General features: G+C 40.5%; 2 protein-coding genes across 2 annotated transcripts in view; one reads left to right on the forward strand and one right to left on the reverse strand.

Annotated features, from left to right (window-relative positions):
* LOC107207149 (putative threonine dehydratase) overlaps window positions 1-8,448 on the reverse strand; it is a 42,591-nt gene extending 34,143 nt beyond the window's left edge. Inside the window, exon 1 of the mRNA XM_015633899.3 lies at window positions 8,372-8,448. The gene's annotated coding sequence lies outside the window, so the exon portion shown is untranslated. The remainder of the gene's footprint in view (window positions 1-8,371) is intronic.
* Window positions 8,449-9,572: 1,124 nt separating this feature from the next.
* On the forward strand, window positions 9,573-22,153 carry PLAC9 (placenta associated 9). Its single transcript, XM_015633390.3, has 4 exons — window positions 9,573-9,832; window positions 19,675-19,772; window positions 20,693-20,813; window positions 21,971-22,153. The coding sequence occupies exons 1-4, from the start codon at window positions 9,775-9,777 to the stop codon at window positions 21,979-21,981; spliced, it is 288 nt and encodes a 95-aa protein (XP_015488876.1). The 5' UTR covers window positions 9,573-9,774; the 3' UTR covers window positions 21,982-22,153.
* Window positions 22,154-22,841: the final 688 nt, after the last annotated feature.

Here is a 22,841-nt window from a genome sequence, read left to right on the forward strand (position 1 = left end):
TTTATTCACAACACATCTGACCTGCAATGGTGGGCAGTATGGAACTTCAAAGCAGTGAAAATGGCAATTCCTTTGGATTTTGGATATTTGAGGGTCCAGACCGATGCGCTCAAGCCTTGACATCAATTCAGTTCCTCATAACCAAGGCTCTGATCTGCTATTGACACTTGTAGACCACACTGCATGGATAAAAGGACTTCTGGGACCATTTGGTCAAGAAGCTGGAAAAAAATTCACCAGGCTGTTGCATGACAGAAGCACCTGAAGTGCTGAATTGCTATCCCTGTAAAATACTCCCAAACAAGCAGCCAGCCATAGAGAAATGATCTTTGGGAATTTCTGCTGCAGATTTCCAGCCATGTCAAGCATTCTTTCAAAGCCCTTGTCACTTCCAAACCTGTTCACAAAAAAAGAAGACCACAATTGTGGTCTTTAAAGAAGACCACAATTACCACAGGAAGGAAAAACTCACTTTCAGCTTTGATTTTTTTCCTTTTATAAGGGTGAAAGGAAGGGATAAGTAAGATACAATTGCATTGCTGGTACACAATCTAACACGATTGCTGAGAAACTGTCAAGGACAACACTAAGTTACAGGTCACCCCAGATGACATTTCTTTTCAAATCTCGAGTTTCTTACTTCCTTCCCAGCTGCTCTTTGATGGGTCCTAAGGGAAAGAAGCCAATGCCTCAGTGCTCTATAGCTTTCCAAAGGTTTCATTTACAGCTTCCATGCTGCCACCACTCACGCTTTGTGTGTTTGTGCAAGGAAATCATCATTCCTATCTGCCCAGCTTTAGGCTGGGACCTCAGTAAAACCAGACCTGGTCAGAGGCACTGTGTACATCGGAAATGGCAGTTATTGGGAAGTGTTTTTATCCACATCATAATAAAATATTATCTTGTACTTAGATAATTTTGAATCCAACGAAAGAAATGAACCAGACAGTTTAATCAACAGACAAAACTGAAATTCAGTGCTTGTGTGGTGGTGTGTAAGAAAAAGCAATGATTAGGACTGGAAGGAACTGGAAAATCCAAGTCTCAGAATAACAGTTTCACACTCAACAGGTCATATATAACTGCCAGCCTTCCTCCCTCAGTGCCTGGCGCAAAACCCATTAAAAATAGCATAATGTGGAAAGTAACAGCTGCTTCTTTTTCTAGAAAACCTTTTAAACAAGGTTATGATGCACTTTTCCTGAACTAAAAAAATAAAATAGAACCATTTTGCTGTCAGAAAGGAAAACAATGCTTCATTCTCTTGTAACCAGAGAGAAGTCAGTTTGGACAGCACTGAGAAAAATAGCTATGGCCATTGTAAATAAGGACTTTATTGAATTACAGGACTTGAAAGATTGTTTTGAAGGGTTAGCCAAGCTTTTCCCTACACTAAATAAAATTAATAACATTTCCAACCTCAGTGAGAACAGCATGGGTGGGAAGTGATAGTCTATCCAAAGCAGAGAATTCTTTACAGAATTTGATCACTTGCAGAAGGAAAGAGGGTGGAGGCAATCTGCAGTTAAGCCAAGAAAAACAATAAAATTTTCTCAGAGAATAGCAGCTCAGAAAACCAAGATGATAATTGAGGATTATGCAACATATTGATGCAAATGTGGTGGTAAACCACTGTGACAATCAGTATGGATAAAAAAATAGACAACTCATAAAGAATTGCCAGCTAAAAAAAAAAAAAAGGCACCAAAAAACTTCCCATTTCCTTCTAATTCAAGATACTAATTTAACTACCATCTCAGATTCTTCATAAGTCAATATTCATAAAACAGAGTGGAGTTTCAGCCCCCTGTGTTTATATTTTGTTTATATTTGTCACATAGCTGACCCACAGCAGTAAAATGTCACATTCCCATTTGCTATCTTTAGGGATCTCAGAAAAGGCTGACAGGTAGATTGAAATAAGTGGAAACAGAAGTAGCTTCCTCAAGCTGTATTTCACAGAGCCTGAAAGAAAGGGGAGGCATCAATTCAAAGAACATGTTTGCTGGACCAAGTGGCAACAAGCCTGGATGTGCTTTATCTAAAGTTATGGGACAGACTGTATCTGTTTATGTGGGACAGACTGTATCTGTTTTATGGAAATATTTTGCATAAAGGATGAGATATTTCTCAAGGCAGAGACAAAAGTTTACATTATAGACCAAAAATTATCTCCTCAAAATAGTATCTATATCCATAAGAGGCCTAATAGTAAGATGCAGAACCAATAGCATCAGATGAGGAAAAAATGCGGGCACAAAGCTTGCGCCTTGCTGTTACAAGAAAAATGTGCATTCTCCTCTGCTCAGACTAAATAACTGATAAGAACCAGCAAAATATTTTGTGCTGCTGTTTGTGATATTTAACTGTAATGTCTTGCTTATCTCAGTTTCAAGTGGCAGGATAACATTTCTAAAACATGCAGAGGCAGCAGATTAGCATTGCAAATGCATGAAAGGACACAGTAGTTTATTCTAAGCCACCTCACAAAATTATATTAATGAGCAAAGACTGTATCCAGTTATCTTTGAATAACATGAGATCCCTTATGTTTTCACTGGCTCCAGGGTTTTTGTCCAGCTGGGTCTAAAGTGCTGGTGATGCAGTTGTGCTCACACCGAGTGGAAGTGCACTGACTGAAGCCCACACAGGGAATCACTGAAAATCTACATTTGATTGTCTGTGCAGAAAACAGCAACTGTGATCAGCAGCTTCATTTCTGCTGTTCCAGACACATCAGACCATCACAGTGGCACCATATAATTTCAAAGTACTACTGCAATGATTTTTTCTCACTAGCGGAGATCACCAGGCATTCAAATGGCAAGTTAACGTGGGTTGAAACACAATTAATTTTGGGTTTTTTTAACAGACTTAACTCCCAAAGGGGCTCTGATTTGCCACAGCCTATACACAACTCCTACACGACGCCTTCAGAGAATTACAAGGCCTCGGGATGGGTTTGGCCCAGCAGCAGCACAGAACAGATGGTGGTTTCTGCTGAAGCAAACCAGCGCTGTCTCTCCAGCCCCTCGGCACGGGCTGATCTCCGCTTCCCCTGCAGCCCGAGCACGGAACGGGCGGGGGCTGGCACTTCGAGACACTCATCGCTGCAAATCCGCTTCCCTCCCGTCCCGCTGGGGCTAATTAAAACGCTGAACTCTCGGTTGCAGTTCACGCTGTGCTGGAGATCGGCTCACCTGGGCTGCGCCCGGCGCTGCTGTGGAGGAGCGGAGAAGCCGCCGCAGCCAAAGGTGGGGCAGGAGCCGAAGCGGCCCCCGGGGTGACCCGGTGGCCAGAATTAGGTCACCTCAGTGCCCCTGGGGGCCAGCTGCCAGGGCCACTCACACGTCTGTGCCAGCCCTCTCCCCACCGCCCTGCCCTTCTTCAGGGCTGCTCCCCCCACCCTGCCTCGCCTCCGCCTGCTCCCAGCTCTCCTTCCAGCAATCCCATCAAAGCTGGGCAATCAAGTCCCTTCCAATGGCCCCAACAGAACACTTTGTGCACCCTGGACTGCTATCGTTTCTTCTAAATTCAAACCATAGGCTTTTTCCCCATCAGCTTCTCCTAATTCTTTTTTTAATGATAAAGAGATTACTCCAGAATTATTTATAGCATCCTGATGATTCCATTGGCTCCTGTCCTCACCTTTGATGCTTCTTATTCCTCGAACACATGCAATGAGCCCTCGATTTCCCTTCAGCTTTTTTATCCTCTAATCTTGTATTTCCTCTTTTCTCAGTGTTAATGAGAAGAGACGTTAGATAGTCACCACAGTCAAAGTCATCCCTTCATTTTTGTGTAGATGGCAAAACGTAGTATTCAAAAAGATAAAAACAGGTAGCACTTACAGAAATGAAAATTATAGTATGACATAGATCAATATCTGCATTAAGAAAATATATTTCTGTTATTCTTACAAAGAGTTCCAGTGGTGGGTCTGAATTAAAGAACATTTGGGACAGATAACCTAAAGCATTTTACTGCATCTGGACAGAGTACTGTAACAGATCTCTTAACTTACTTTGAGCCAATTGGTCTCTTAAGGCAAGGAAGGATGTCCTAAAATCTAACATTGGAAACAGCTTCCATGCAATCCCAATTTCCTACATGGATGCTGCTTCAGGCGATAATTCTTGCTCCTACTTCTTTCATCCTTAACATTAACTAAACTATGCATGCAGATACAGCAAACTAATAGCAAGTGTAGCCACCATCAGGATCCCCCCTAAATACATATGGAACTAATTGCACTTTAACAAACTCATTAGAAAAAAATTTTAGAAAAGGGGTGGAGGACAATAGTTGAGTTCACATCTGTTTTCCAACAATTGGAGTTAATGTCCTGTCTCTAGAGTTTGTGGAGTGTGCTAATCTGTTCATTTGTTCATATGCTCACAACATTTTTCATGCCTTGGATCAACTTTTCATAGAAATTTTTCATGGGCCCTTCTCTTCCTTCTCATGGTTATACTAATTCCCTATGTCAACTACCACAAATTCTTCTATTAAGTAGTGGCATTATGAAAGTATTTAAGTTGTCTTTTAATGCAGTTTTTCAGCTGGAATTAAAGAGGTGAGAAGCCAGTACCATACAGTAATAACTAGCTGCACTGGTGGAGAATCTTGTTGGACAGGATCCATCATATGATTAACTACACAGGCAGCAGGATGAAAAAAATTCATTGTTCAGACTCTGCCTGGAAACATGTACTGGAAGCATGTTTGAAGAAAAATTGCAGCTAAAGACGTAAGGGATCTGTAATAACAAAGGAACTACTATCACCCTGCTACAGTATTGTATATTTACTCACACACGTATTTTAAAAGGAATTTTAACCAGGGATTTTTATTGCATTGGCTTTAAAATTATACACATACTGTAAATTTTCAGAGAAATGGCAGTGGAGCGATTAGCTTGGCTTCTCTCTCTGGCAAGTCATTCTTTCCCTTGCATGTCTCCATGACCTTGTGGTAATTAAGAGGAAAGGGGAGCACGCTGAGTAGCAAGTGTATTTATTTCCAGCTGTTTCTCTGTTTTGTTAGGTATCTGCACTCACATGGCAAACACTACCTATATTCAAAGGCCTCACACACATGGCTGCTACCTTCCTAATGGAGAAAGGAACGCAGCTGTTAAGTAATAGACCTTTGCTACACTGCTGTTTGTCATGACTCCTGTTCAGCAAGGTGCTGCTCAACACATGAATAGCTTCTCAGATATTAGCAGGTTCTTCATGGAACGAAATTGTGGCTTCAGTTGCAAGTAATTATCTCATTTAATTGGTGTGGTTTGCAATACCAATCTGCTAAAGACACTAGCTGAGTAATTCTAATTTGGGAATAATCAAGAACTTCCCCCTTATTATTTTCCTGGAATATTATCCACCATAGACTCACAGGTCTATTTCCCATTTTTATCTGACGCAAACGGGTGCACGTAAAGTTACAACAGCAATGGGCCACAACCTTCTGCAATAGAAAATATAGCAAATATCAGATCACCATTTATGCAATACAAGACTGGGAGTCAGAAGTCTATTCCTGAATCACTAATTGTGCTGGGAATATAGTTAAACCAATTTTCTAAGGACAGAGGTTTCTTTTCACTAAAATGGGTGGCACACTGCATATCATATTTCATAGGGTTTCTGAGGCATGGCTAGGCTTCATAAAATGCCTGAAATCTGTCAAATCAAAGGACATAACTAGTTAAAAATACAAAACAAACAACATAATTCACTAATATTCCATGTGACCCACCTTTTCCTTCAGCTTTCTGATTCAGTTTCCTTGTGGATCATTGCTCAGGAAGCTGAAGCCACAGACTGAAAACAGCCTGAAGCCATGGGATGCTTACCTAATGCTAGCAAACAGAATCCAGCCTAGTGTGCTGGCACCAAGGTGACACCAGAGAGTCAATTCCTGTAGCTGACTCACTACTGGCTTTAGGCGTAGCACAAAATGTATTGTTTGGAAGAAGGCTGGATCAGAGTTGTCTGCTCCATGACACACGTGCTTGTTAACCTCTCCAGGGAGGGCAGAGACAGAGCTGACCTTCACAGCGCTTCACACTATGAACCATGTGATATGGGCTTTTAACTGCATCAGAGATTATGCCCCTATGACAATAGCAGGAGAACTTGACACTTTTTGATGTTCCCTGCAAATCAAGATAATAAACAGGAGTACAAGTTGGTATACAACAGACCAGAGAGGGGCTTGCATTGGCACAGAACATGGAGAACATTCAAGGCTGCAGCTATAAGACCTGAAACTCCAACTGAGGCTGCCCCATGAACAACAGAGGCATGGAGGCTCTGTGGAGACTGCCAGGAATGTGTGCTAGGAATCACTGCTAGCCAAAGCTTTAAATGGCAATGTTTACCTCATTCTAATGAAATCACCACTGCAAGAGGCCCTTCATCTGTTCACCAAACAGAAGTACTGTTGCAGAGCAAACTTCTGCTTCCCTGAGAAGCAGCCCAAAGGCTGCATACCTGCTCTGCACAGATCGGCCTCTCCAGGTAATAAAATTCTACTTCTGTATCTGTTCAACAGCTGTTCCAACCAAGCAGTCAGAAACCAAATTAATTAAGAGAGTGATAGTAAGTGACCTCCTCCAAATTGATCATGTAACAAGTCTCAATTTACATTAGGTATTCAACAGCCTCCAAGTAGCAAGAACTTCTGGTCATGAGCAGCTGACAGAAGTTAAGTCTGTGACGAGAGCCTAAGGTACCTCCACAGCCTCTAATGGAGATGAATCTTCTCTCAGGGGCAGGTAGGCAGGCTACACCAAACCATGCACTGATTTCATCATCCACCAGGGTTAAATCCAGGATGGTGATTATAGTCTTTCATTTCCTTCTCTTCAGGGTAAGGCACTTTCCTCTCACTACAAGGATTGGTTTCCTACCATATTTTTGTCTCCTGAAGTAATCTCCACTTAATTTTCTCTGTGTTTCACATAAAGTCCCAAGAGTTTGTTCAGCTACATCCTTTGTCAGCCCATGCTGCAGGATTTCATGCCCAATAACAATGTGTTTTTTTCACACAGCACATATGTCCTCTGACAACTTACACCCTTTATTTAGTTCATTCCTTCTCCCTATGCACCCTGTGGGATCATTGTGCAGTTATTTATTGTTTTTGCCAAGCACTTAACTAGTCCAAGAAAGAGATACAGAAAGACTGTACCAAAAACAAACAAAAAAGCACCTCCCAAAATAGCCTTAATCCTTATGTTTGCTCTCCCTTTCACCAAACTGCCTGCTGGCATAAATTCACATCCCTGTTCACTGGTATGCTTTTTTTGGCTGCCAGTATCTTGGGAACATCTCAACAGCTGGATTTTGTGCAAACCTACTTTCATATGATCTCATTGTGTTCTCATATATGGCCATTTCCAAGATGAATATGCTAAAGAATGCTTTCTCTGATGACAATCAGTTACTGACTAAATTCTCAGAGCACAAGTGTGTTTGCATCATATTCTTTCTTCTGCTCTCACATCTTCTGTCTTCTGAAAAATCTGCTTTACTATTTAATGGGTGTGACAACGCCCATATTTTTTGTACTTTAGTTGCCATTTGTCTTACCCTGCAGCTTCCTTCTGAGTATTTATAAATTACAAAAACAATCTGAGGTAATTAACCAAGATGACCAAAAATCTCAGGACAGGTAGCCCTTCTGAAAAGCAGAATCCCACTTGGCAGAAATATTCCTTCTGGCTGTATTTCCCTGCAGTGGAAAAAACTACTCTCTGATTACAGAAACAACCCCTGGAGGATAATACTAGAGAAAACCTACACTATTTTGTTTAGTTCTCCATGGCTATCAGACCAGCACCTCACTATACTCAAACATAACACAGTATGCAAAAATATGCAGCAAGTGCCTTAGAGGGCCTGAACTGTTCCAGGAGCTTGAGAGCAATTCAGGAGGAACCTCAAGGAAATGGGTAATGTAAAGGAGGTGAGTGGCCTCAGCAAAGGTGGTCTGGAATGGAAATTGCCATATTTTTTACACTGTTTTGAAGGGAAAACTGTTTGAATGAATGTTCATTGCTTTTTAGTGTGTGGCATAGAAGATGGCAGAGAGAGCTTGCAGAAATCCTCCATGAACAGGCCCCCTTTGCAATACAGAGAATGCACTGGGTGATTCTGCTTAAAGAAGGACAGAGGCAAAGGACAAACACATTCAGAAAACAGCAGCCAACTATTCATAAATATTCTTCCTCTGCTCCCCAGTCCCCTCCTTTTAAAGACAGACAGCACACAAATAATGTATCACTTCAAAAACCACAGCCTCCCACATCAGCATCTCATACTGAAACACAGGGTAAAACTGAGGGTAGACTCACTGTTACCTTTTGCAGTTCCCCTCTCGGGACCTGTTAATAAGAAAATTAAGATTTATGTAAGTTTTTAGCATGTATAATCATAGCGATTCAAGCCAAAACACCCAGAAAAACACTGCCACTCCAATTTTCATAACTAATTTAATTTTTTTTTTCATAAAAGTGTTAACGTATTCAAACCAACCCCAATGGCTTAATAAACACTGAGGTTGTTCTATGTCTCATCAAAATTATCAGCTAAATTCCAGTCACAGAATCTCTGTTACTAAGGCTATTTTGCCTTGCAACTGAGGTTACAATCTAACTTTTTACAGGAATCACTGAGGATGATTATACTTTGAACTGTAAGGTAGCATCTCTACAGGATCATTTTCAGATATTCAAATAACTTGATTTTTTGACTCCTAGGGAGGTGGTAAAGACCAAGGAAATCTGTTCTAGCTTGCAGGGGTTTGTTTTCAATGGTAAAAACACCATCTGTCCTGAACAACAGCCCTTAGGATTAAGTAGAATGCCTTACTGGCCTCTCATTTTTTCTTACAATAGTTTGGGAAAAGGTAACTCAAATGAATATGAGGAATAATACCAGGAAGGAGATACCTTAAATATTTTAACACCAGCCTAGAGGGGCCAAAGACTGATGCTTATCCAGTCAACACCCAGGAACCTGCAGGACAAACAATGTTCTTCCAAGATCCTGCTAAAAGTCACACACATTGCCAGGCTACCATGAGTAGCGCTATTTTTGCATGTGACGTTACCAAGCCCAACCAATTTTAAAACCCTGCCAAACCACGAAGATCTCAGATGGCTCCTCAGGAGATCCTCTATGATACTGTCCAAACATAAAGTACCACAGACACTTGCCACCTCCCACAAGACTGCCACATATTGTACTGCCTGACGAAGATGCTTCTGCACTCTTCAAAAAGATCATAAAATGGAAAAAAACCCTGTAAGCTCACAAGATCTAAAGATACGGTGTTTTCCAGTGTTCCTGCTTTGCCTGCTCCAGATGAAGTTCTACAAGGAAAGAAACATCCCTTCCTCCTCCTTTTCCTTCCTTTCCTTGCCCCGCTTGCTGCATTTACAGGATCCAAAGTTTTTCATTGCATGCCATTGTAATCTGTGTAAATAAATATGAGCATAAAAAATAACTTTGGGGAGCCTGGGCTACTTCCAGCTTGCCTGAATAGCTGGGCTGTGCATGGAGCTGGAAGGGTGTTTTTTAAAAGGAGGGAAGCAGAAGAGAACAGCTTAAGAATCTTGGCTCAGGCTGGGCATATTTCCGCCTAACTCTGGCTAAACCTCAGCACGAAGGGCTGGACGAGGAGTGCATAGGAAGCCAGGGAGGGAGGGAGGCTGCGGGGCTCTCCAGCACAGCTACGGCAGAGCACGGACAGGCTGAAGCCATGCTTTTCCTCTGGGCACTGGCATTTGTTCTAGTCCTGCAGGAGCAAGATCCTTTAGGTAAGTGACTCTGAGCTTGCAAAGAAAAAAAACTATAGCTCTATCTTAATATGGACAAAGCCTTTGCTTGGGGTGGGAGAGGGAAGCAAAAAATTGCTTAATTTCTCTATGCTTCTTATGTGAAGGTGACACAGGTATGTGTCAAAATTCTGTGGGCATATTGATTTTAAGAGGTAAAGCTCCATTTTTGTGACATTAAATTCTCTCCTGTAGGCATATTCCTTTGGTAGAGATTTTTTACTTCTTACAAGAGATAGTATCACTCTACATTCAGAAATTTAGAACCACATTGAGGTGCTGCAGACAGAGCTCTGAATTTCCGTAATTACTGTTCTGGCAGCTGTATTCATATCACACTAATCCACTTGGAAAGTTCAAGGTGATTAGAGAAAGATTCTCCTTTATTCAAAGCCTTCTTTTTAAATTTCCTGGTAACAGCATCACAATTTTATTTCTTCTGCTTTTCATTGCTTATTCCTGAGATTTTGAAGTACATAATGATTTCTCCAAAAGTCTTGTGATAACAAACAGAGAACATCTGATAAGTTTGCATCTGAATTCTACTTTCATTAACAAGAGATTAGTGCTGAATAACCTGTAATCACATTGTAGTGTGACTGAAAACTATTCACTTTGGCTAGTTCAAGGGTTTACAGTCCCTATGTAACCACAAACCTGGCTGCCCAGCCTGTTTGTACTGCATCTTGTCTGCTAGCTGAGGCTCAGCTTTATTTTCCCTCTGGTCCTACTTTCTTGACAACACAGCAGTTGTATTTCATGGCAGGGTAGTAAGATCCTATTACATTCAAAACATTTCCTGAAAGACTGTTAGTCCCTTCTGCCCCCCAAGTTCTAGTCACTCTTCCTTGCCCTGACTCCCTCCTGCTTAACTGGCTTTGTGACGTTTATCTCAGTGGTGAACTGAAATATCAATGCAACAGCACGAGCACTCTAACTTGTTTTCACTCCACAAGAATACACTGTCCTCCTGTGAGTTTTGTGAGCTTCACTAAAATAAATGTGAAATTAAAGAAAAAAATTTTAAAGGCTTTGTCTATTCCCATTGAAGTATGGTTTTAACCTCAAATCATTTGCAAACTCAGATAAAATCCAGTTAATCAGAATAGCACTTCAATAATAACTGCAGCAGAGACTAGCACCCAGTATCATGCCAGGTGGCAGCTACCCAGTCAACAAACCATGTTTACGGTCTTAGTGGTGTACATCATGCAAAATGAGAAATTTTGTGTCTGTCATGGCCAGGGGAGCACCCTACCTGACTGAAGGCTTAAAAAAGCCATCCTCACTTTCCCTCTGCTACCCTTGAGTTGGGGAACATGACCTGATTCCCTTGCAGATCCCTCCCCATCCTTACTCCCACGGGTTCCTCTTAAAAATTATTCAGTGAAACTAGAATTTACGTTTCAATTAAATTTCAATTAATATAAACAATCTCAAATTCAAAGAGGTCAGCCTCCAAATCATTCAGGAGGAGAGGCTGGCACGGGGGCCCTTCTGGATGCAACCATGTGCTCCTGCCACAGTTTATAGTGCTTTGCTGCCAGCGCCAGGTTAATCAGTGGGCTGCTGCTCAAATGTAGCCTGGAGCACAATACCTGCCCCATTTAAAAGGGTTTCCATTCTAACAAAAACATCCAGGCGGATGTTTCTGAGGGGCGTGGCACCCCAGCAGCAGAGATTTTGCTCCATGTTTACGCGTGGCAGAGAGGTGAGCCGGAGCTCTCGGGTCAGCACGTAGCTGGCAGGCAGGGCCATCATTAGCGGGGCGCTCCGGCCACCGAGAGAGGACAGAGAGCTCCCAGCGCAGGCACTGCTGCTCCACACCGCGGCGGGTTCGCTGCAAACAGCACGAGATCCACTCGGTTTTAAATACAAGCTAAAGTAAATCAAGTGTATGAATGCTTTTCTTCATTCACCTAACGTTCCTTGAATTCTCAAGATCTTTTGAATCCTCTGATGCTCACATGCAATATCAAAGCTGGGAAGATCTATAAACTAAACCAGTATCTAGAAACTGGGGAAAAAATCCTTTCAGAACAGTCAGATTCTGCCCGAAATTGACCATTTGCATTATCACAGAGGAGCGTTTTTTCTCCAGGAAATTAAACTACTGCTACTGCATTGCAGAATTAAAGCCACAGAAAACAAACTATTTTAGAGCAGACTTGGACTCCTATTTATCTTACCAACAAATTAATAATGGTTTAACCTATACTCCATGTTATAGGTATTTTTTGTCCTTATGGAAACCTATCAGCATTAGTGGCTCCAGCACCAGGATTGTAGGCTTTGCAGAACCCACCTCAGAGCTCCAACAAAGAAAGAGAAATAAAGTTTGCAATAAAGTGTACCCTGAAATAACTGTGGTTTTTAAGACTGTGAGGTATCTGGAGATGATGGTTCAGTACAGAAGGGAGCCTTTTATAAAGAGATTTTATACATCTGTAAAGCCCTGTGTTTTCTTATGTTTATTAAAAGGAATTTAAGTTCTGTGAACTTTGTAACCCCCAAATGCAAAGTAAAAGTTAGTTTCAAATGCCCCCAAAAAATCAGGAGTTTAGAAATACAGGACTCCTATTGTCCATCTGCAGGATGTGGCTCTATTCATAAACAGAGCTGATCTGCTCTGCTTGAAGCAGATGTAAGTCCCAGGCCTGAATGTCAGGATCTACTGTGTATCTATGTATAGACGTGTGAATATATATATATTCTCTCTGAATATATATATATATATATATATACACACACACATATATATATTCTCTCCCACTATTCTACTTCCTGAGCTGCTACAGAATGCGTGAACTGTCTGCCAAGAGAAAATATAACTTCAAGCAAGTTCTTAGATTTGTTTAGATATTAGAAAAAACCCTAAAATTATATTTTTTCATTGTACTTATTAACCTATTATTATTTCTATTGTTCCCATTTATTTCTTATATATTTCTACCATGACTTAGACATATGAAAACTACACATCACAGAGCTGAGTAATTAGTCACAGACTCACCTCACGCACTCCCCATGACCAGTTTCTATTACTAAACACAGACTAAAAGCCATGTCCTCAGAGAATTGAGAAACGCTTTATCCCTGATACCAGTGGTTATCTTCAAATTGATGGTGGCATCCATTATTCATTTATCTCACATCCTTCACTCTCAAGCCAGCCTTAAGCTCACTAATTCTGCACAACTGGGATTCTTTATGTATACTAAGACACAGCTCCTCTTCTTCTTAAACAGCTTCCCCTTCTCTAACACAGGTGTGTCCTGACACAGCTTCTAGCCATAATCCTCCTAACATTTAGCCTTAGTTTCCATAACAAAGATATACTCACACAGAAATAAATACATAATAAAGGCAAATTTTTCTGCAGCCCAAAGCATCATTGTAAGACACAGCCTGAATTAGAGTAACATACCTGCTAATTACGTGGCTTGTGTCTCTTATCAGTCCAATTCCCTGTAGTCAGTTTCCATCGCAGCAGCAAGTGCAGGAAGACTTGCACTGCTTATCAGAAGACCAGCATGCTGAAAACACGTGCCAAGCCAATAGCTCCCTCACAGGAACTTTTAACTGCTATCGTTCTTCCTTTCAATGAAAATACACAAAACTTAAGTGCTTCTTACAGTCACAGATATGGTCAAATAGCAGAAAAAGGAAAGTAGCTTTTCAAGTAGCAATTTTGCTTCTGGCACATAGCCATGGCAGGGGACCAGATTTTTCTGTGCCTTAAAAAAAACCCACCAACTGGAAGTACAAACTAACCCTGGCCCTGTGCACTCCCTCTCAATCTCCACTGCTGGGTGAGTGAGAGATGGATCCCCTTATGAAATGAGAATTACATGGGTCACAATAGCAAAAGCTGCTGTAAATGAAGTAGTTTTACTCAGAAATACATGCTAACTAGTCAGGAACAATTGCTATGAGGTCCCATTTCTGGTTTTGCACGTTTCACAAGCACAAGTGATGTACGGTCGGACCAGAACACACTGTGACACAAAGTCCCACCCACTAGTGGATGGGATAGACTAGGTAGAGATGTGAGGCCTTGTAGGCTGGTATCTGACCACCTTCATTAATATATTCCACAACCCATGAGATTCTCCCTTTGCTCCTTCTCTTTTAGGTAAAAAAGAATTAAAACAAGTACAACCTTAACTGATGTAGGATCTGAAGCAATATTCATAGTAGCATATTCTACACCTTGATAAAAAGAGAACCAGGTCTGCAATTTTGGAACTTGACCTTCTGATATGGTTATTTAGCTACTAAAATTAATATTAAAAGTAATTGATTTCATGGAAGAAACTAACTTCAGGATGTTTCCCTTATTGGAGGACCATAAGCCTTGGATACCAGAGAAATCCCTTGGTTTTTGTATCATGTTTGAAACCTTTCCAAGACTTGACATTCAGGCAGCAGTTGAAGTATTCAATGAATGTATAGATTAGAGTAATCCCTAATCAGGCATTAAAAACTTTCTATGTACCTTCTTGGAATTAAAACAAAAACCAAACCAAACAAACAAAAACAACAATAACAAAATCTTCCCACAACTCCTAAATTTCAGATCTTCCTATACTGTCAGTTTCCTGTCTAATACACAATGCCTGCTTTCCATCTCCCACTTTGGATAGACCATATTTACCCTGTATGAAATTTGCCTTGTCATTCTGCCATAAAAGCTAGAGCCTAGTAAAGGTGTGTGTACATTTATATATTTATATGTATATGTATATATATTTGCATGTAAATATAAGCAAACCCATGCAGTTGCCTCCAGTGTGAAGCATATAGCAGCATGTAAGTTGCTAATGAATTTCATATATTTATAACAATTCCTGCAGTCTTTATTGCAATCACTAAAGGTAAGAATTCCTTTAAGAAAATAGAGACTAAACTCTAAAAAGAAGATCAGAGGCATCTAAATCACAGGTAAGCATTAGTGTTTTATGAATTACATCCAGAAAGATGCTCAATGTCCAGTTAAAGATATGCTTCTGAGTGGCTAAGAACTTGAAGGGAATCTGTGCCCTAAAAACCATTTTAAATACAACACTTGATATCCAAATCAATTATTTTTGATGTCCTAACAATAAAATTTGATATGGCTTGAGTCATATATCACTGCTTAAAATGAATATGGGGATGCTGTTGATAATGAAACTGGTAATGACACAGGAAGTTAATTCAGTACCTCTATACCCAAGGGTGCCAATGTGATTAATTAAGAGCTGACATTACTGGAAACTAACTCTGATGCCTTGAAGAATAGCCCCCAAAATTGAATATGACTAACAGTTTTAGCTTAACATAATTTATGGTCTGAAAGCACTAGTACTGATATTTATTAGTATCAATTAAGGTTCAAATCAACTAAATCTTTCCTGAATTCAGCTGCAAGTTATCTTCACCAATCACTTTTGAATACCATATGATTTCTTGTACCATTTCAAAGTTACATGCAAATTTCCAAGTGGACTCCAAAACTTGTATTTAGAGAAAAAAAAGTCATTTAAGCAAGGATCAGCAAGTCCATTCAGAAGTCTGTTGCATTCCTCCCAAACTGGTTAGTGGATTCATCATTTGAATTTGATCCTCCAGCTCATGACCTTTTTCCTGTTGGAACATAAATCATTACTACCACCATTCCTTTTCTCATCAAGGGCTATCTGGCCACCTTATCCTACATGCTCCAGGAATAAAATTATACTACTAAACCTAAGGCAGTGCAAACAAAAGCACACAGCACAGCACATTTTCTTGAAGAGTTAGACATGTTTTCTCCTTTATTCCCCTTGCTCTATCACATTTTCAGGTTTCTTCATTTGCCATCTGGTTCCTATTTTAATCTCCCATGTTTTTCACTTGGCTTGTGGCCTGCTTTGTTTTACCCCTCCCACTGAACACAAACAAGAACTTGCTGTCAACTTGCAAAACCACACTGATCATAGAATGAGGCAAAAGAATTTTGCAGGTTTTAAGACCAATGGAGAACACTGTGGTCACTCACCTTGACCTTCTCTATAATGCAGACCAAAGAACCCAACCTAGCAATTTCTAGATCAAGTCTGTAACTTCATTTGGACCAGCAATGTGTCATTAGGAAGGATACTTTAAAAGACCTTCCAGATCTGTGTGGTCATGTACTTCAGTTCTGGCAGTCCCAGTAACCACAGAAAATGACAGCAGAGAAGCAGTTGCTTGGGTTTATTCTGATGCTTAGCATTAGCAACTACTTGGATGATCAAAATGAACCATTTAACAGCATCTGGATAGAAAGAACCCTGACAGTCCTAGAAGGGAACTTTATCAGGGAGCACAGAGAAGCAACATCTTGTGGGTTGGGGGAATATATCAAATGTAAAGGAGGCAGAAGAGCTTAACTGAGTGACAATCTAAGATCTCTGCTCTTAACCTGTTTAGTAAGGCTGTTCTGATTCTTAGTTTGCTCTTTCTCTCTCTTGCTGTAAGATCAAGCTTTGTACAGTCAGGCTGACCATGATACATAGATGTTACTCTTCATGGTGCTACTTCTTTCAAACTTTAAGCATGTTATCCTATTAAACAGATCCTTATTAACAACCAGTTCAGAGATGCTCCATTTCTCTGCTGGTGTCTGACTGCATCATAGCCCAGGGTGGTTGGAACTACCCTGATTTATGAGCATCATCAATGCAGCACAGAGGACTTAATCAGAGGAAATAAGGCATAAGTTGTTTTCTTATATCAAACATGAGATTTCTGGTTCTTGATGGAAAATAACTACTCTATATATCAAATAGAATGGATTTCAATAATTTAACTAAATATGTCACCTGCAAGAAATATCAGGTGGAAATCTGCAGATGGGACATTAACTGAAAGGTAATGTTCTCTGTGCTGTACTGAAATGTGAAAAGGGTCTGTGTGAAATAATCTATTAAGTTTCAAATGAGAGATTTAAGACATTGAAATATGCCTCCTACACACTTGCATAAGCTGTCAAAAGTTGCAAACACCCACACATATTAAATATGTAAATTATATGGCATACAAAGAACACTTCGCTTCTAAAAGTAGTAAGCTTCAAAACTTACTACCAAAGTTGTCTGTATTTATGTACATGCTTTGAAACACAGACAAGTAAAAAGTCCAATTTACATTTAAAACAATGTTTCTTCAGTAACCTCAGAAAGTAAGTACCTGGAAGTATCCTAAAAGGTCATTAGTCTTTTGCTTACATAGTTTGCAGCCTTCCACTCTTCACTTCCTTTACACAGTGACTGAATTTATTACATGAAGTAGAGATGCTGCTGGAGTAAGGTCAGTGCCAAAGGCAGATTGTGTCCCTTTCCTTCACCAGTTGCAATAGAGAAGGGCAGTGCTCATAAGCAACATTCCATGTGCTCTCTTTGAGCACATGGAAATTACTGCTTTGGCTGAATTGCCCGACCACAGTGACCCAGATATGTGCTGTATTTACAAGGGACCGGATGTGTCCTGTGAACAGCCCATCCCAGAGATAAAGCTGTAGTTTAACAGCTAAAGCCAGACAACAAAATAACAATGAGTGTTTTGGGCAGCCACAGCCTCAAGCCAGAAAAAAGAAATCTGCACAGACAAAGCACTGGCTGGCCAGCCAGCAGCAGCTGAGTTAGCCTGTTCTGGTGTGGTGGTGGAGGGGCAATCACAAGAACCTGAGCATCTCCTTTCTGGTGTGAAAGTGACTAACAAGGCATGGACACACAGGTCCTGAGAGGGTTTCTCCTTTCTCAGCTCTCTCACAGCTCACAGCTCCATACTGTGAGGTCTACAACTAGATATGCTTTTGCTTATACTAACTCTTAGCCTTGCTATCATCAGCTGTCAGGTGCTCCCTGAGACACTTAAGCTTGGCCTGTTTATCAAATTTTTTGGGCACTGCACTAATTCTATGGTTCTGAGTGATAATCTTACAGCCCTGTCAAACTAAAACAAGATGCTTTGTCCTCCTTCAGTACGCCCATTGCAGCTGATAACGCAGCAATGCACTTCGAGTGGTGGAAAGTTGTCTCCCCTCATATCAGGAGAGGAACCCATCACCCAAGGAACCAAGAGCTATGGAGTCCTGTGTCTCATAGCATAGTGTCTCCCTTTACCTTATTCTCTAGATGCACACAAAGCCTTGCAGTGCTTTGCTAAGCTTCACAATAAGACATGACAACCTTACATTGGCTATACATACCTATCATGGTATGTATACATGTGCTTTGATCTGTCATCCATCATATCTAACCTCCCCACCTACAAACACTTGCCTAGAGAATCAGCCAGCACAATTTCAGTATCTCCACGCTGTTCTCGCCATGATAGAAAAAACCAAACATGTAAAGAAGCAAAAATTTTAAGAAACAGCACGTTCACCTGACCACTAAGACAGTAACAACACTCATAAACCACCACCACCAGCAGCAAAGAGAAAAAAAGGGTAACTGCAAAGCAGCTGGTGTTGAAATACCTGCTGTATTTCAGCACTTTCCTGTAAACAGGTAGAGGAAGCCTTTGGGATTCTGTCCTAACAGCACCACCTTCTGGTGGCTGCACTGAAAAAAAAACCCAACCAAATCTCTGCCAAACCAGTTTCTAAATAATGCCCAGTAAGTCAGGTCACCCCCTAATCCCTCCTCCCCTCCGTCCTCCACCCTCCAATTATAAGGATGTCATTCCAACTCAGAGTACATCTCTCATCCCCCCCAAATTGCAGTGATCCTTACTGACACGTGTTTGCCATCACCTGACACCTACACTCCAGAAATCTTGGCACAGCCTTGAGATGAAGCACTGCAGCAGTTCTACACTTCTGCTCTGGCACAGCAGTACTGAAGACAGTTAGTTACTGCTCTTGTGTGTCTTACTGATCATTGTAACACAAGCTCAGTTTTGTCTTTGTTACAATCAATGACAATGTTACAATCAAACAATGAGTTTCTTCTGTTTCCTCATTATCATAGCTGCTTCAAGCATCAAACAAGAGCAAAACCTATCTTTACATGCAGGAAGATATGTTATCACTTTACCACAGCTTAAAATATTCCATTACAGTCCTCTGCACACATGTGAAAATGTAAATGTTACTGAATGCTACAAAGAAATTATGAAAAAGAAGCAGGCTCCACTACAGCATGGACACCAGCAGCTACTGACTGACCTTTCATGAAGCACAGCCAGCAGAACGAAAAGTTCAAAGAGCAAGAGCTCATGAGTACTGAGAGGTAATCACAGATAACTGTCAGAGATATGTGACTTTGTATATAGCACTATATACAAGTCAGCAAATGTGCACATTTTTATTGTTTCCCTTCCCATTGCAAAGTCAGACTGTTAGAGACAACTTTCTGTCATCAGACATCATCAGCAACCATTTGGAAAGGGGACAAGCTTAGCTACTCTTCAAAGCTCTACCATACCAGCTGCTTCTGAAGAAAGTCTACAAGGAACTGTTGTGCAAGGCAGATCTTCCCAACAGTTTGGCTTCACACTTAAGAGAGACAGAGTTACAGCCTATAAACTTACCCTACACAGATAGGAAAAAATGGATTATGTAAAACAAACACACACATAAACAAAACAAACATCTGTAGGAAGAGAAAACACCTTGTTCCAAGCAACATGATGTGTGCAGGCAAGGAGACATTCACTGCACCAGGGCACAGCTGTAGTTATTGGAAAAGAAGTTCAATTTCTACATTTGGTTCATAAACAAGGCCGTGTAGCATGCAAAATACAACTTCAGAAATCAGAAAGGCAAGAACTGCTATTAGCCCTCTGCTAATTAACTGTGTCTGTACTTCCAGCTGCTGCAGATCCTGTCAGTGTGGTACCTGGAAGTTTGGAAAGAGGAAGCTGGTGTAATGAACATATGCTCCATGAACGCTTAGATATTATTGAAGAGGTAAGAGGGATTGTGCTGGCTCCTCAACTTTACCAGACCTCTGCCCTATCCTTTTGACCAAAGAAAAAGGATGTTTCTAGCCAGTGTCCCTTCCTGACTTAATTCTAGTCAAGGTCGGACTATCTTTTTTTTCAGATGTCATAGTTTATAACTATCCATAAAACCATTACCACCAGAAATATATAAATCTTGATGAATTCCAAAAAACTGATTAACAATTTATTATATATCAGCCTTTTCTAGAATATTTATAACTGTGCCTTTAATCTAAAAATCAGAATCAATATTTGTAAAGTTTCACATTGGCTTATTGGTAAATGTGAGTTCTGCAGGTGATGATAGAGGAGTTTCTGCTCACCCCTGCTGACACTTAAGAGCTAAATGCCCTTTATGACTGGGATTCTAGGAAAGCTGCAGAGTTTGATTTTTTTTTCCCCTGGTGTCTTAAGCACTCACAAGATATCTGCTAACTATTCTCAGCTGGGTAGTTCCCAAACTCCATGCTGAGGTTTTGAAATGGCAACTTTACCTCTTTTTTGTTCTAGTCCCAGCCCTGTTCTTTCCACCTCATCAGCTCCTCTCATCATCCATGCAGTTTCTTTTATTGCATATAGTAAATTTCAATTCTCTCACAGAAAGAATTAAAAACAAACTAGTGCAAAGCCCCAGTAAGTTAAATTCTTCTTTATACAGGGGTGCCTTAACCTAACTCTTGCAAAACCAAGTGCTAGTACTTGGTGCCACTAGAGGCCAGCAGAACACAAGAAATGTTTAAAGCTGCAATGCGCAATATAGACTAAATTAGCTGTTGGCACTAAAGGACATGAGGTTTGCATTTCCGCAAACACATCTGGGGCAGTTCCTTCCACTTGACCCTTTGACTACCTCCTTTCTCCATTTGTCTCCCTTGTTTCCATTAGAAGGTAATAAAAACTGTGGAGCACCTAGAATCAGAAGTCAAATCACTCCTCAACATAATCAGTGAGACAACATTGAATATCCCCACCGTTCCAGGAACTCCACTGATAGACATTTTTGATGGTCAGTATCTGGTCCGATATAATCTATGTTGAAAAAAAGTGTTACATATGTTATTATTAATTATGCCATATTTTCTCTCTGAGGATGTGAACTAAATCCTTCATTCAGCTCAGGGTAGCTAAGGGCTCAGAACTGGGGGCCTCAGGACCCCAATTCTGGGTCCAGTTTGAAAAATCAGATTTCAACAACCACTGAAGAGAAGGTTGGGAGAAAAGAAAGCAACTCACTTTAGAACGTCAGGGCAGATGAAGTTAGCTCAAGGTTCCTTTCAGATTTAAGAGCCTGTGATTCTTTAGCTTCATGTGTAAGAAAATAAGGAAGAGCAACAAAATTTAAAAAAAATTGGAGGTATTGCTACTATGATATCCTAAATTCAACTTTGACACATTAGCCCCTCACACAAAACATGCTCCTGGATAAATTATTTTGGAATAAATTAAACCACAACAGAAATTAGTTGGATGAGACCACCTATTCTATTCACTTTCTTATAATGCTCGATGCTCTTCATCCTCTTCCTAAATATCAATAGTGCATTTAACAAGGTGAGACACTCTTGATGGAAAACAAACCACTTGTGGACAGATGTAAACATCCACAAACATGTTTATGAAGTCAGTTTTATCAGTGCTGGGTTGTTTTTTCCTTTAAGGTAGCTTAAAGTGGGCACACTACAGTGCACTGAGATGATGGAAGGAGACAGCAGTAGAGTTTATGCTGCTTTTTGCTTCTTGCAGTTGGCTGTATGGATCTGGTCACCATGACTGATAATGTCCTCCCCAGCTTTGCTATCCATTGAAGTTTATAGTTTTCTGTGAGGGGCAGTTAACAGGTTAACAATTAAGTTACTCCCCTGCAATGGAAGGGGGTGTTCCAGTAAAAGTGAAAAGTATTCCAGTAAAGCACTGCAGTGAATTTGAAGTGGAAATCAACACATTTGGCGCAAATCTATAGCAAGTACTATTCGGATGGGTCTTGCAACAACTGCCAAATTGCTCAAGAATTACAGATTGGACCTTCCTTCTATGATTTTGTGACTCAAAGTGACAATTCCCCACTTTAGAGTAGCAAGATTCATGTTTTAAATTAGATTTATGCACAAAGATTGATCCTGATCTCATAACCAAAAATAATTGCATCAACTCTTCTCTATACAGATACCAGCTGAACACTGTGAAGACAGAAGACAGCTGAATGTAACTGTGGTTGTCATAAACAATTGCCCTTCTGATCATTTAGTAAGCTTGTGTTTCCAGAATTTGTGCAGGGTGAAAAATACTCAGCTGTAGTTTGTCTTCTGTGTTGCTGTGCTTTATAATAAAGAGGTATTTGCTTTCAGACACTGTTTCAAATTTTGCATTCCAAATCTTTCAGGAGCCCCACTTTATCAAAACTGCCTTTCAAATACAGCAGTCAGTAAGCAAACAAGATCAGGTGGTGTTCAGGACTAAAGAACAGCTAACAATTCAAAAGCTTCCTCCAACCCTTGCAAAGATGTGAACTATTGGTTTCAGCCAACAAAGAGACTTCCAGCTGCAAATTCCTCTCAAGACATGCTCAGATTATCTGACAGAAATGAGTGTATGATCTTCCTTTGGACACAGGACACACTGCTGCCATTGACCAAAATGGGACTCCTGCCAACAAGTCCCAGTCAGAATCCATCATTTGGACACACAGCTACCATATTCTGTAATCTTTACATTCCCCTCCCTTGCTATGCTGACAAATCAGAATTAAATCCAGGACATTGTCTTTTTCTTTCAAGACAAACAGCAAAAGAACTTCTAGGAAAAAGGACCTGCCAGAAAACAGAGCACACTTACATGTGTGTGAAGTAAGGGGAGTTTGCACATTCTTGATTAATAAGCAGCCTATTTTCACTGATCTAGTTATAAAACCTTTCCCCTGCTTTGTACTTTTTACCTTTACATGTTTTTATTTTGAGAACAAGCTGAAGAGATGCTATCCATGCCAGCAGCGAATAAAAATTCAGAGTTCCAAGAGTTAGAGAAATTGCAACATACA

Source organism: Parus major, chromosome 6 (assembly GCF_001522545.3).
Source record: "Parus major isolate Abel chromosome 6, Parus_major1.1, whole genome shotgun sequence".
NCBI classification, from domain to species: domain Eukaryota; kingdom Metazoa; phylum Chordata; class Aves; order Passeriformes; family Paridae; genus Parus; species Parus major.

What these genes read in the sequence shown, in the direction of transcription:
- PLAC9 (XM_015633390.3), top strand. Translation starts at nt 9,775, where the DNA reads ATGCTTTTCCTCTGGGCACTGGCATTTGTTCTAGTCCTGCAGGAGCAA. An exon ending in GCAGGAGCAAGATCCTTTAG is followed by an intron (nt 9,833 to 19,674) that starts GTAAGTGACTCT and finishes CTGTACTTCCAG; the next exon opens with CTGCTGCAGATCCTGTCAGT. An exon ending in GCTTAGATATTATTGAAGAG is followed by an intron (nt 19,773 to 20,692) that starts GTAAGAGGGATT and finishes TGTTTCCATTAG; the next exon opens with AAGGTAATAAAAACTGTGGA.